The sequence below is a fragment of the Maniola jurtina genome, chromosome 14 (assembly GCF_905333055.1).
Source record: "Maniola jurtina chromosome 14, ilManJurt1.1, whole genome shotgun sequence".
NCBI classification, from domain to species: domain Eukaryota; kingdom Metazoa; phylum Arthropoda; class Insecta; order Lepidoptera; family Nymphalidae; genus Maniola; species Maniola jurtina.
In genome coordinates, this window is record NC_060042.1 from 4,272,231 (window position 1) to 4,288,174 (window position 15,944).

The following is a 15,944-nucleotide window of genomic DNA, read 5'->3' on the forward strand; positions in this document are numbered from 1 at the left end:
TGTCGTTATTGTTATTACTTTTTTTGTGTTAATAATCTAAGCACCCCTTTTATTGGTGCGAAAATGGGGGTGTGAAATTTTACACGAAATTTATTTCTATATCTATTTAGCTGTGATCTTCCAAAGACCATGTAACTTTTATTTTAATGTAACTTCAGGAATAACGTAAATCTGCCAAAATGGAATGGATATGTCATGTTAATAGCTTCTGAAATTATGCATAATTACACGCAGTGTGCGATAGAGGGAGCTATGCTTGGAGTTTCTCTACTAGATCACACTAATATTATAAAGGCGAAAGTTTGTATGTGTGTGTGTGTGTGTGTGTGTGTGTGTGTGTGTGTGTGTGTATGTTTGTTACTCCTTCACGCAAAAACTACTGGACGGATTTGGCTGAAATTTAGAATGGAGATAGATAATATCCTGGATTAGCACATAGGCTACTTTTTATCCCGGAAAATCAAAGAGTTCCCACGGGATTTCAAAAAACCTAAATCCACGCGGGCGAAGCCGCGGGCATCGGCTAGTAAATCATAAATGAGGACATCCATCGGATAACCAAAGTAATCAACAGAACTAGCTAGCCAACAATCAAAAGTGACATTTGACTTGCATCTAACCGACTACCTAACCATTTGGCTCACAGCGGGTTTAACAGGGCTCTCTCCGTCACTCGTTTCATACAATCGTAGTTCCAATTTCATTTGAATATTAAGCAACCAAAGTTCATGAAATTTTGCAGACATATTCTAGAAACTAATATCTATGTCTGTGGTTTTCCAGATTTCTGTTAAAATATTCGGTTTCAAAGTTATGCGGTCTTAAAAATTCACATACAAATCTTTGATCTCCTGTAATTTTGAAACTACATATTTTTAGAAAAATCTAAAACACCACAGACACAGATATTAGTTTCTAGAATATGTCTGCAAAATTTCATGGACTTTGGTTGCTTAATATTCAAATGAAATTGGAACTACGATTGTATGAAGCGAGTGACGGAGAGAGCCCTGTTAATTCCAACAACAATGATGTTGGGCCACTATAATTGTATACTACAACTATTCCATATTTCATGTCGATAGCTTTAATAGCTACTGAAATGACAAACGGACAGACAGATGGAGAAAGTCGCACCATAAGGGTTACATTTTTACCAATTTCGTACGGAACCCTAAAAATAAATTGGTGGACAAAGTATTTTTTATCACTCAGTGAAGCAGCAATGTAGAACAAACCAATATCAAATGACCTCGATGGCTATCATACTCTGTTAGACACTGAGCTAAATCACTCTGTAAGTCATTATGTAACCTCCTGGTATGTTCAGTATACTTACAGCCTGATGGAGTGGATCAGGATAGATGAATAAATAAATTAAATTTAAAAAATAGAAAGCTTCAAAAGAATGGCACTCGAAGAAAATATATTTTAAAACTTAAACTAAAAGTCTGTCTAGTATTTTAAACATTTTTATCACTGGAAAATTGAAAACGTTTAAAACCCATTCTAGTGTAATCGTTCCATTCTCCGCAAAAACGAGCGTCATTAAAGCCTGCTGCCAGATAATGATGATAGCTATCAGGCGATAGTACTAGGGCTCCATTCACACCGAGTGAGCATTCCATTGTTATCTTACGAATCAGTACGAATTTTAAAATTAACGTAATTGAAATTCCTTGGACACGAACGAAGCGATTTGCTTCCTCGTTTCCAATCTGAACGCTAGAATTATGGAACGCCCTTCCGGCATCTGTTTTCCCCTCCACTTTTAATAATAGGCATCTTCTAGGCGCGCGCGCTCCATCTTAGGCTACATTCTTTTTGCTGTTTTTCAATGAGCGTACTTTTTTTTGTAAAACATCAGATTTTCTCGTTTGTCTTCCGATCTCAATAAAGTTCGCTAAAGTTGTGCGTTTAAAGCCGTTATTATATTATAGGCAGTGACCTGGAAACTCCGTGCTCATCTAGACTCTTACCGATGTGTTTTCAGGTCAAGCACTATATTAATTTTTTAAAAAGGTCTGTTTATTGACATCAGTAATTGAGGTTATAATATAATAATAATAATAATAATTTTCTTTATTTAGGGTAAAAACCCAAAAAAGTATACAAAAATGAAATAATATTATATAATAACACTAACATTATTTAAATTAAATTCAAAATAGCACACTGGAGATGAGCAATTAATGATCTTAGTGACCTGGCTTTAATAATTTAGCAATTATAATGAAAAATCGATATAATCCTCTAGTGTTATAAAATTGTTTGCTTTTTACTTCACACGAATGTTTCATAGGTTTAGGTCTGAGATCAAGCGAATCTGAGCGATTCAGATCTGAAGCGAAGACGGGTGCAAATGTATTTTTAGCAGCTATCATTTTCTCCAGTAGATTCCCATAGCCGTGAAATTTCCCAGCTTTTCCGTAAAGGGCCTGGCAAAAGTCATCACATTTACCCCATTGTCGGCCTTCTGCTAACTGTAATGTTTTATTTATTGATCCGATTATATTTTGGGGGTGGATCTTAGAATAATAGATAATCAAAATATACGTTTCAACTGTGAACAGCACTTTGCTTACTTTTCAGGTAATTCTTGTATTTTAGTTTTTTTTAGGGTTCCGTATCTTAAGTGGTAAAAGAAACTCTTATAAGATCACTTTGTTGTCTGTTTCTCTAACTGTCTGTCTGTCTATTACTACTTTCTTACTAAATCACGTATAGATGGCGCAGTCCGTTATTAACTTGCAGTGTTCTACATATACGAGTAAGTGTTAGGTATATCTTGTACGATGGTACGGAACCCTTCTTGTCGATAAGTCTTTCATTTGAAACGGATAATAAATAATAACTTTCTTCATTTTAAATTACAACTTTCATTAGAAAGGATTTTATACAGTATAAGCATTCTCTTTTTCTTTTCTCCATTCCACACATTTTGTAAAATGTTTTGCTTTTCTTTGGTAATTTAACTTCTCTTGAGTCAAGTAGGTATTAAAAAAAAGCTAGATAGAAAGATGCTTGGTAAATCATACTTCCTTTGAAGTATACTTTACTTTTAAGTTTTTAAGCTACTTGATGTAAAGTCTGCCTATTTTTAGTTCGCAACTCTACCACAGGTTTACAAACAGGTTAGGTCAAGTAGCCGGCATGAAGTTGTTATAAAGATTTCTAAAATGTAAGGATGTCTAATTTAATGTTTTCAATTCAATAAATGACTTCCTGATAAATAAATCAAGTAGACTGTTCTGCTATGTTCTGGCGGGGACCCGACAGCGTAAATCACTGGCGGCGCCTTTAATATTTTATTGCGAGCGTCAAACGTACCATATATTTGCCCCACCGCCATCCCCTGTGCCGAAATTCATATGTTATGTGCATGCCCTAAAAATGGTGTAATGAAAAATTGATCAATATCTTTCACGAGTGCAAGTTCTTTCCACAAAAGTCGACAAGTCTGTTTTTCTGGTAGAGGTTACTCTTTCAAACTTTTACTGGCTAAAACTATAGCATCATCATGGTCAACCCATCGTCGGCCCACTACTGAGCACAGGTCTCCTCTGAGAATGAGAAGAGTTTAGGCCGTAGTCTGCCACTTACCACCACCACCATTCTTCACACACCATTAAGAACATTATGGAGAACTCTTAGGTATGCAGGTTTCCTCATGAATCACGATGTTTTCCTTCACCCTTAAAGCAAGTGATATTTTATTTGCTTAAAGTGCACATAATCCTGAAAAATTATCGAACCGACGAATCCACGACTTCCCGAATAGAAGACTCACCAAAAGAAAGTCCTGTTTTTGTGTCCTGTTCTGAAAAAAAATCTGAAGGTTAACTCTTCCAAACTTCTGCTGGCCTAGTCTAATATTTGACAAATTTATAAAATCTGTTGCAAATGACAATTTACTAAACTCCAAGTAATAAGAGTTCAATTTTTTTTTTTTTTAAGGTTGAGATAGAAATAATATAATCTGAACATAAATTACGGTCTCGAGTCAAACTTCGCAAATGGGAAAAATATCAATAAATAATTATCTCAATATTTTTTCTGGGCGAAATGAAAGACTCACGATATGTAGGTAGGTATGATTCGTAGTAGAGGAACAAAAGATTCCAATCATTAATCGCTTCATATCGAAGGGTTCATATATAGGGTTCATATCATGAAACGCATACGTCAAAACGTCGCTCGGAGCCAATCAAGAGGCACACGAGCCTCCGAACAGAGGGCCCTCCACATATCGCCTCCAATCCACGGCCCTGAGAGCTTCTCATTGAGTTTGTTTGATCGCTTTTAATGCTGACTAGCTTAGGTACTATAGCTTTCCGCTCGCAGTCTCATTATATTATTAGAACCATTAATATTGCTTTGTTTTTTCATATTGCGATAGGTTTGCGTAGAATAAAATCAAAGATATTATTATAAAAGTCTAGTTAAGCAAAGCTTATACAATTGTATTTTAAAGTGAAGACAAATTCGTAAGCTTATGTGTGTGTAACACACAAGCTCGGCGCGCCACAAATTGCTTACTTAGTTATTATTATAGTGTAGGGGTTACATATCTTTGGATAAAACGACACTTGTAGATGTGCATGCTTCATAAAATGGTAGCTCATTTTCAGTACATAAACAAGTGTAAATTAAAAATTTATATCGCCCCCGACAAGTGAAGGTTACAGTAACTAGAAAAGAGCTGATAACTTTCAAACGGCTGAACCGATTTTCTTGGATTATAGCTAAGAACACTCTCGATCAAGCCACCTTTCAAAAAAAAAACTAAATTAAAATCGGTTCATTAGTTTAGGAGCTATGATGCCACAGACAGATACACAGATACACACGTCAAACTTATAACAGCCCTCTTTTTGGGTCGGGGTTAAAAAGAAGTCGTTGGGTAAATTGTGCATTTCTAAAAACCCGACGACGACTTCATTAGACTAGCGAGAGTCGCACTTGCCCCTTGTAATTAGCATTATGAGAAGCTCTCATACTGTTAATTCTGTTACACCTACGCAAGTGGAAATTTTGTTTTAACTTCAGTCCTTCACTTTACTCTGGCACTAATAAGTAGAATCTACTTTGTGATTATAAATAATCCTACGTGCTTGGACGAATAAATACTCCTACGTGTTGATAAGACGCCACTACTTAAAATCTAAAAAGCAAAAATAAAATATTCCTGAGTACTTACATTAAATCTACATTTCTACCAAGATTATAAAGACCCAAGAGGTACAGTTTGGATATATAGGGGGTTATCTCTAAAATAACTCATTCGATTGCGAAAATTCTCTCACTGAGATATTTTGTTAATAACCTCATTATATCCGATAGGTTTGTATTGCAAACGTAGTCCTGGACAAAAGCTCGTGTTTAATAAAGTAGATAATTAGTATTGAATGAAACACTTAGTATTTTGTACATTATTATAAGCGGTTAGCTAAATCAGCGATCTTTTCCAAGCAATCTGACGGTAGAGGATTTAATTAATAAAATAAAAGCAAGTAAGTATATAATATTAAGTAAATAAATATATACACTTAGTTACTTATTAATAATATAGTTACATAACATTAAAAACTTGGTTGAGCCATTATTAACCTAAGCCGTATCGAGTAAGCAGTTTTATTAAAGGCGAAACAGAATGCAGGTGGCGAACTTCAGCAGAAAACGCTAATCCAATTTAATTCAAACTTTCCAGACCTGTAGGGTTAGTACGACCTTAGCTCGCCAACATTGACAAACATCAGACATCAAAACACTTTTTTTATTTCTTTATCTTAAAGTTAACCCTTGACTATGATCATAGCTGGGCATCATAGCTTTGAATGCTGACGACAAATGTATGGACAAATTCAAACCGTACAACATTTACTTTTTTTTTACTACTAACAATATTGAGTCCTTGTTGCTCTAAATAAAAAGTTTACTTATTTATTATTTATTTATTTATTTAGGTTAATTTTACTCTGATTCTGTTTCGAACGTTGACGAGTTTTTAAAATCGTACTAACCCTACTGGATAAAGCAATGAGCTTTTCTACCTTGTTTATAGATTAAAAATGTTGATTCTTTTACCAACCAGCTCATTTCCTGTATTTTTAAAAAGAATGTTTTCCATTTTAAACATAGCAAATGACCATCCCTTCGCCAAATGCCAGATGACTCTCGATCCCTTAAAATCATCAACGTAGAAACCGAGTAGGAATTGCCTGTATGTATATATGTATATATTTTTCACCGTAACGAACGCCTAAACTACTGAGCCAATTTGGATGAATGAAGTATCAATCGATTCGTTATTAAATTGAATCAATGCGGGTGTTGCATCCAAGAAGTGGGGGTCTCGAGTGGACTGTGAGATGTCAAACGAAAGAAGAGAAAATTCTGGTTCATAATTTTTTAAGGTAAATAACCTTGCTTGGCCGCAATCTCACTAAACAGGAGATAGGAACGATATAAAATATGTAGTAGATACAATATTAAATAATATCAAGCAACAGAAAAACAATTTTACTATATTCCAGCGTTTATTAAGAGGAGTATTCAGATTAGTTTCAAACGTTATCTTGTAATCTAAAGCAACAGCAAATATCACAACTGAAACTGTTAAGGATTTTCCATTGTTAGATTAGTGCCTTAATTTTAGATAACAAGTGAGATAATATAATATTAGCTAATATAACATTATCATAAAATTATTTTTGCACACGGCCGCAAGGTATAAGCCGCAAAAGCAGCCGCATACGGGGCACATTTCGTCATAGTCATAGTCATTTAATATTCATAATATACAATCATTAATAATAATATATAATTGTATTTATCAGTGCTTACTAACAATGCGCTCTTGGTATTGCGGTTACCTTTAGGACTATACAAACGGACTGCGAACCCACTGCAAAATTGCAGTTGAGATGCAGTTTTATTGCAGTTAATACAACTGCAATAAAACTATCGACAGCGCAACTGCGTAAACCGCGTGCGGTTGGCGTGCAGTCCTAGTAGGTACAGGCATTCAATATGAACTGCACGCGAACTGCGCAGTGTGTCGTGTCGCAGTTTTCACTGCAGTTGTATCAGACTTCATCCCAACTGCAATTTTGCAGTCGATTTGCAGTCCGTCTATATAGAAACTTATAACATCCGATTCTTTTAACTATTGAATTTTTTGCTTTGTGTCAACTAAATGCAGTTGATACAAAGCAAAAAAAAATTGTAAGAAGTATGTATTATTGTAGATACTTCTTACAATTTTACTTATTTTCTTAATAAATAAATATTACCAGGAAATTTTACTTTATAAAATTATGCACAAAATTAGACTCTCCCCGTTTATTTAGAAATCTTTTAATTTTATTCAAGGCAGATACTCAGCCTTAATCATATCAGAGCCCATTTCTCCGATCATAATCGTAGGTGCATTAGTGTTACCACTAGTTATATAAGGCATTACACTAGCATCTATAACTCGCAAACCATTTACCCCATGTACTTTTAAATAATTATCTACTACTGAATCTTTTGGATCTGGACCCATTTTTGCTGTACCTACTGGATGGTATATAGTACCAGTCAGTTGCATTGAATAACATTTCCAGTAAAGATCACTTAGAAATTCATATTGATTACACGGTGGAAAGTATATTCTGGGAATGGATGCGTTAATAGATTTGAAATAGGGTGTGCTAACCAACTTCGTTAGTATTTTTATACCATCAACTGAGGCTTGAACATCCCTATAATCGTCAAAATAGTTATCTTCAATAATTGGATGATCATGTGAATTGGACGTGTTTAAATAAATTTTTCCTCTTGAACATGGGTGCAAAATGTTGAAAAAACAAAGATATAATGCTTGATTCGAATTATGTCGTGTGAAAGAATCTACCACATCATCTTCGAATGTGTAAAATAACTGTCGAATATTGGAAGAATTTTTCCAGAGCAATACAAAATGGCTTTGAAATTCAGGATACGTCATATTTCCGCTTCGAGAGAAGAATGCATGTACATCTGTTATTGGACCGCTAGCTAAATATCCAGTTTTATCATAAAGATATTTTGCAACTTCGAACCTTTGCTTAGCTGTGTCCTCGAGTGCTGGTTGATCTCCGTAAATTGGGATATAGAGAGAAGTGTGATCTTGCAAATTTTTTCCAACACCTGGTAAATCAACAATGCATGAAATGTTTTTGGATAACAGGTGCTCTTTAGGACCAATTCCAGATAACATTAGTAATTGCGGGGTGTTAATAGCTCCAGCACTTAGAATAACGTCAAATTTAACTAAATATCTGTTTTGTTTTCCATTTATATCAACTTCGACACCATTGACTTTTGCATCATCGTTGACTAATATTTTCGTTACGAAAGCATTTGTGACAATTTTAAGATTCAATCTATTTTTTGCTTTATTTAAATAAGCTCTGTAAGTGCTTTCTCTTTGCCCATTCCGCGCAGTCACTCTTGATGTTCCGCATAATCCATATCCCCGGTACTTGGCCGCGTTAATATCAGGCACTTGTTTGATTCCAATGTAATCCCAAGAGTCTATAACTTTTTGAGTTATTTCCCTATACGTGCTATTAAAGCTGTTAACTACAAGTGGACCTTCTTGTCCATAGGTTTTATATATTTCAGGGTCTTTGTTAAGTTCCATATCTTCAAAGTTTTCTGCTTTTTTAAAATACTTATTTACATTTTTGGGAGACCAACTTGGATTTCCAGCATCTGACCAAGACTGAAAGTCGGAGTCTCTTCCTCTTACATAAAACATAGCATTGATACTACTGGAGCCACCTAGCATTTTACCGCGTGGCCACGGTACTTCACCATTTCTAAATGCCTGTTGTTTTATGCCATTGTTTTTCGTAGCATATTGCCAATCAAATTTGCTTTGATATAATGCGCCATACATGCGAGGTATCTGCAATGAAATTTTCAATTTTTGGAATGTATTATTTTGTGGGTAGTTCTAGAATAACAATTCTGAAAAAAACATGCTACGAAAAGTTTAGCTCCAGATTGTTCCTAATAATAATTTTTATGACATAGATTGCTTAAAAAAATAACATGCTTTGCTTTCTAATTTTAAACATGTGATTTTGAAAATTTTTCTGAGGTAAAAACTCGCAATAAAAACAATTTTACGTATGAGCCGTATGAGGTTATGATAGATATGGGTGTTGAAATTTGTGCGATTGCGTGATTCTTGCGGTAAATACATAATTAGCACCTGTGTAACACCACAAAGAAAATATTCGATCAAAATATCATAGTCTTACTTCCGACATTCGCTTTCACTGCGTGGGACGATCGTAAGAGGCCATCCATCCATCAGCCTGTAAGCGTCCACTGCTGGACATAGGCCTTTCCAAGAGCGCGCCACCAAACACGGTCCTCCGCCTTCCTCATCCACCCGCTCCCCACTACCTTCTTCAGGTCATCGGTCCAGCCAGTCGTAAGAGGCACGACTCTCGTATTAATCTAGTGGTACTTCTGACCTTCGCTTCCACTGCGTGGGACTTTGGTTAGGGACTCTACTCTGTGTAAACCTACGAACTTACGAATAAACCGAGTATCTTCATGCAACTCCGTTCTTTGAATTGCTTCGTCCGAATGCCGGCCCGTCGACAACGTGAAATTCCTTCTTACACCTATATTATTTTTCGACTGCTAAAATGTGTTTATTAGTAACTTTGATTTATTTTTTCTATGAATTTATTAGATGTGAAATTGACTAAAGTTGTGAAAGCCAATCAGAGATGTCGACTGATCACGCCCTACTTTAACAACAACTTTAACAAGTGTAAAACTGGTGAAGTCAAAGCGTATAAACTGTAAAATTACTGAAAAGTGTCACCGTGTCTATTTTTTTTTACTAAGCTAAACTCCTTTAAGTACATACTTACATCAGATTCGATAGGTGGTTCAGGTCCAGCTTCAAGAAGTAAAACATTCCAATGAGATATTTCACTCAATCGATTTGCTACTACACTACCCGCTGATCCCGCTCCCACAACTATGAAATCGAATGTCTCCAGATCTAAAAAAAAAACACAATATGTTACGGTGTAGGTATAATATGTTGCAGCGAAATGCCATAAACCGGGAGTTGGCCATATGACTCAGGGATATGGCTAACTCCCGCTCAATCAGATCATTTCTCTAAACTTTAGTGATATCATAAAATACTGAGCATAGTACTCAGATTTCGTTCTGAACTACATTCGATGTAATCACAAAATCCCAGAAGAAGAAGAAGGGTGCCAAAATCTAAAGTTTGGGTAATAAATAAATATATAATAAATAATATATTTATTGAACAAGAAAACAATTTTTTACAATAATAGAACACCTTAAATCTAGAAAATTGAAAAGGTAAACACAATATGTAGATATCCGATGGAGTACTTTGACACCCGTACTAGGGAAGCCTGTGTTACGGGTAATTTTATTTTAATATTATCAGGCGTTTCAGTAGTTTAATATTATTATCATAGACACTAGACACTATCATAGACACTAAACTATACACAGTATTCTATGATATCATTAGATTTGTTTAGTGAAATGGTGTAATTGAGTTGTCGTTTTAACATTTCGATTTATACCATTTCGCTGTAACATATTAATATACAGGGTTTCAAATTTTTAAAAAAAATTGTGTCAAAGTTTTCATGACCCTAACGTGCCCTAACTCACTGAGATCGTTTGCCATCTTTAGATAGGCCGCGGCCAACGATCTCAGTGAGTTAGGACACGTTAGGGCCATGAAAACTTGGACATAAAAAAAATTAAAATTTTGTATGGAAATTTTTATAATTTAATTTCGTCAAATTACTTCAGCATTGTATTTATCAGATCAAAGTAGCATGGGTACGTGTCATCATTATATACTAATTACCAAACACCCTGTATATATATCCTGTAAACGTACTTATATACATATAGTAATATTTTTAGTTATTTTGGTAAATATTTTGTTATTAATTTAGGTAAGTGTGTTTTGTTAAATGCCGAAAAACATCGAAATTTAAAACTAAAAATTCACAACTGTATAGAGAAGAACCTAGAATTTATTTGTGCAATACAAAAATAATAATTTAATACTTTATAAATAGTTCAGCATAATAATATTTTACTGTTGAAACGATTTTTACTAAAACCCTATTTTGCAATGCAAGCATAAAAATATTCTTACCAGGTACTGTATCAAATGAATCTGTTTTATTAGGCACTATACATTGTGCTGCTGCTAGGAAGTTAAGCGCTGAAGCAAAAAGTTGTGGCACCGCTCCCGTAGATGTGAAGCAAGCTGCCTCACTGAAATAAAGAAAAAAAATTGGTTGTCTGTAAAGTCGGTTTACTGACGATAGTTGAACGTGACAACAAAGGCCGATTGTGCTTCTTTGTCGCTCGTTCCGCGCTCTCGCTTGCACTTCAAGCCTTACATGGAACGCCTCAGAGCGAGGTAACGCCGCATGAGTCATGTTTTTTCGTGCGTGCAGCCGGCTCTATCGAATTATAAGACGTTGTCACGTCAAAAATCCGTAAGGAACTTGTCGTCGTCAAGGCTGGACATCATGGACACGTCTCTTGTGGGGACTTCCACACATCGCAGTGTTGCATCACCCGTATCCAACGCAACGGCTCCTTGCGGCTCGTTTTTCTTTTCTTTATTCAGATACAAGTTAGCCCTTAACTGCAATCTCACCTAGTGATAAGCGATGATGTGGTCTAAGATAAAAGCAGGCTAACCTGGTAGGGGTATGGCAGTTTTTATTAAACCCATACCCTTTGGTTTCTACAAGGCATCGTGCGGGAACGCTAAATCACTTGGCGGCACGGCTTTGCCAATAGAGAGATAGCTATCCACGGCCGAAACCTCCCACCAGACCAGACCAAAGAAAATTTAGAAAGTATAAATTTCCTCCCCTGCCGGCAATTGAACCAGGACCTAACACTAAGGAGACCATAGCGCTCCCCACTGTGCCAGGGAAGTCATCAAATAAATATAACGTCTCGTTCGATGTCGTTTGATGTCGTCTGACTTCTCCCCTCCACTCCCCCTCCCCTGTCCCCTCACACCCCTCCACTCCCCTCCACTGAGCTCCCCCTCCACTGAACTGGACTGGACTTGTACTAAGGGAACAATTTTCCCCTCCACTTTAATTAGATATAGGTCCTCTCAAGTTAAGAGTGAATAGGCTGCATCATCACTTGCCCCTTGTCAACAGATCTGATTGCAGTAATGCGCTAATCTGTAAATCTGGCTCACATATCAACCTATGTACGGACTGGAAAACCACTGGAACTAGAAATTTACATAGACATTCCATCTGGGTAAAGTCCGGGTGCATTGGCTGGTTTAAAATATGAACCAGTGCAGGCCACAGGCTGCGCCAAAGAACATAACTCTCCTTCTTATACAGTCGAGCAAGCGAAAAGTAACTTACCCGGACATATTGTGCTGTTTCAAGCTAATGAGTCAAACAACTAAATACGTCTCAAATCCTCATCTATTCATATTATATTGTTATCAAGTCAAACAATACTGTAATAAAAACTGTTAAGAGGGCTCTCTCCGTCACTCGTTTCATACAATCGTAGTTCCAATTTCATTTGAATATTAAGCAACCAAAGTCCATGAAATTTTGCAGACATATTCTAGAAACTAATATCTATGTCTGTGGTTTTCCAGATTTCTGTTGAAATATTCGGTTTCAAAGTTACGCGGTCTTAAAAAATTTCATACAAATCTTTGAGCCCCTGTAATTTTAAAACTACATATTTTTAGAAAAATCTAAAACACCACAGGCACAGATATTAGTTTCTAGAATATGTCTGCAAAATTTCATGGAATTTGGTTGCTTAATATTCAAATGAAATTGGAACTACGATTGTATGAAACGAGTGACGGAGAGAGCCCTGTTAACTTCTATTTATAATGTTTTCTATAGTTCCTTACGTTAGGTAACTTGTTTGTGCGTCGTCACTGATCGTTATATTTATTTATTCAAATGGATCACACTAGAGAGAAGAATAAGAAATAAAATATAATAAAAAAGAATTAAGTGTTATGTTTTAATATAAAATAGGTACCTATGTTATTTTTAGTGAATCTCTGGAGACACCATATATCAAAAGAAAAGTCGGGTTCGAAGATGTATTGTCTAAAGAACAATTCAAATATTTGATAAAAAATTGATAAAGTAGCATAATATTACGTTTTTTTTTTATTCACTATAGCCAAGCGCTTGACCACAACCACACCTGATGGAAAGTGATGATGTGGTCTAAGATGGGATGGGGATGGAAAAAATAAATATTTATTCTTGCAACACAATACCTCTAAAATTAGGGACTCCGCGTGCAATGTAAATTGCGCGCAGTCTTTTTAGGATTCCATACCCGAAGGGTGCTAACAAGTCCTTATTACATACAAAGACCCCGCTGTCTGTCCGTCCATCCGTCCGTCCGTCCGTCCGTCCGTCTGTCTGTCATGCTGTACTTGGAACCGTAATAGGTGGTAATAGGTAGAGAGTTGAAATTTTCACCGAATATGTATTTCTATGGCCACTATAAAAATATATACCTATTAAAAATTTCTAAATGGCTGTCATGAATTAAAAAAAAAAGTGTTATTTCTTGTACAATGGTACGAAACCCTTGGTATGCGAGTCCGACTCGACACCAACGAGAGAGACAACGAAATGATCCCTTTTTCCTTTTCGGTACGGAACCTTAAAAAATTGAAAGCTCCTACAGATATAGAAACCTATTAGGTACCGCTACACAAAGTATAAAAACATGCTGAAAAAATATTCAGAGTAGCTCCTGAAAATGAAGTGTGATAGCGTAAAATGTTTAACCCAAAAGTTAATACAAGGAAATAAATTAATTTAAAGCATTAAAGTACACTGGAAATTGAATATTCGTGCTTACAAAAGGGCTACAATTACGTTATAAATCTTATTAAGGGTTGAATTAGGAAGAGCGAGGCGGATAAATCAAGAACAGTGGCTCAGAAGGGGGTAATCTTCAGCTTTGTGAATAGGCTCCACATCGCTAAATACATATATATATATATATACTTACTTACTTAATACAAAAGAAAATTAAAAGAAATTAATATTCCGACAAGTTAGAGGTGTGTACCCGGGATCAAACTCCCGACCTACCGAATAGGAGGCGGACGTTTTAACCACTAGGCTATCACAGCTTGAGCAACTTAATATCACGCGTGTGTTCTAAGCAATTAAGTAAAATATCACTTGCTTTATCGGTGAAAGAAACGTGGTAAGGAAACCTGCATGCCTAGCCTGGGAGTTCTCCATAATTATTTTATTTTAAAAACAAATATCTTACATTTAAAAAATTACAGTGATGAAATGACCATTCCGGTGTTTCATAAATATGGTCGGGTTTATCTGTGCACCGGCACAGATATAAACCATATAATGTTCTCAAAGGTGTGTGAAAGAGGTGGCCCGTGCACTGTAGTGAGCCGGCGCGGTGATGGGTGATGTAGATGGGATGATGGTGTTGAACATTTAGGTACTCCGTTTGCCGTGATACTAGACCCATGAAATTTCGGATCAATAAAAATCTTAAGACTTACTACTTATGGCACGTATCCTCGTCAGATCGACGTGATTTTTTCAAGAAAAATCTCCTAAGGACTCTTTACTTTCCCGGGATAAAATGAGCCCTTGACACTCTCCATATGTTTAACTACATAATATTATATCCATGCAAAATATTACGTTGATCCGTTTTTCACTCGCAGCTGCGGCGTGATTAAGGGACAAACCAACAAGTACACTTTCGCATTCATAATATGAGTAGTGCTACCCAAAGATACCGACTCGACAATTGAAGTTCAATTTTAAAAATACCTAACATTTTGTTGCAATTTATAACAATGTCATGGTTGAAACAGGTGCGCCCTGTATCAGTCGAGCCTAGCCAGAATTTGTACAACCTACGTGCAAAATACAAATTTAAAATTTAGCTTTATTATGCTGATCGCACATATGCTGAGCAAGCCGCATGCGCAAACCAAATAAAGACTTACTTTAGGTACTACACTATGCTCCTCCGTGGCCAGTGGTACTCATGACGGATTTTCCTAACGATAAAAAAAAAGATACTGAAAATACGAGTAACGTTATTGTCAAGTACGTTCACGGTTTATACTTCGGTAGAGTTGAAATTATGAGTTATGTCAACTCTGAAATATTTCAAATTAAATTAAACTTTACCTCAAGTGTGTAAGGTCTCAACTCATTGTGGAGCAAATTCACCGTGATCAACATCCGCAACATTTCTACAACACTACAACGAAAACTGAAAGTAATTAGATTTAACGTGCCAATATGTTGAACTTACTGATATGTATAGCGTTGCGTTGTTAGTAGGGTTAATATAGTAGTAACATCAGAAAAAAAACTGCAGTACACGTCAAACAAATGCAAGGAGACTGATAACATCGTCTGAATTTCTTTGGTGAATGACATCATCCACACCCTATTGTACTGAAAAATACGTTACTCTCGATGCGGTTTTTGCGGCGCATGCTTACGGCCCCATACATAATGTGCGCTTAGCAATTAGGTTTGTTTGAACAACAATAGAAATATTTTATACGTCACGATTGAAATAGCTCCTATTTTATTTGAAATCCAAATAAAAAATCAAATATTTTAAACTTTTTTACTGCTGACCTAAAATAAATTTGTTCACAGAAACTCACTCGCACACGGTGTATCGGTTCTTCGAACTATTTGCCATTGAGCACAACCGACATAGGTTACTCTGGTTCATCTACGGATCTCCTCATTCCTGTTTGATCACGTAAAGAAACTCAGAGCATTGTTACGAGTATCTCCGTTGCACGCTGAGTAACTTTGACCCTTCATATAAGGTTA

At 36.0% G+C, this 15,944-nt stretch overlaps 1 protein-coding gene across 2 annotated transcripts; it reads right to left on the reverse strand.

The window, feature by feature from the left end:
- Positions 1-7,303: 7,303 nt before the first annotated feature.
- On the reverse strand, positions 7,304-12,515 carry LOC123871779 (glucose dehydrogenase [FAD, quinone]-like). 2 transcript variants are annotated; one of them, XM_045915718.1, is made up of 4 exons: positions 12,471-12,515; positions 11,216-11,337; positions 9,924-10,057; positions 7,304-8,938 (listed from the first exon to the last, which is right to left on the reverse strand). In XM_045915718.1, exons 1-4 carry the CDS (start codon positions 12,476-12,478, stop codon positions 7,370-7,372), a joined length of 1,833 nt encoding a protein of 610 aa, XP_045771674.1. In that variant the 5' UTR covers positions 12,479-12,515; the 3' UTR covers positions 7,304-7,369. The 2 variants fall into 2 exon arrangements, with proteins under 2 accessions (XP_045771674.1, XP_045771675.1); XM_045915719.1 differs by lacking the exons at positions 9,924-10,057; positions 11,216-11,337; positions 12,471-12,515 and adding an exon at positions 9,579-9,657.
- Positions 12,516-15,944: the final 3,429 nt, after the last annotated feature.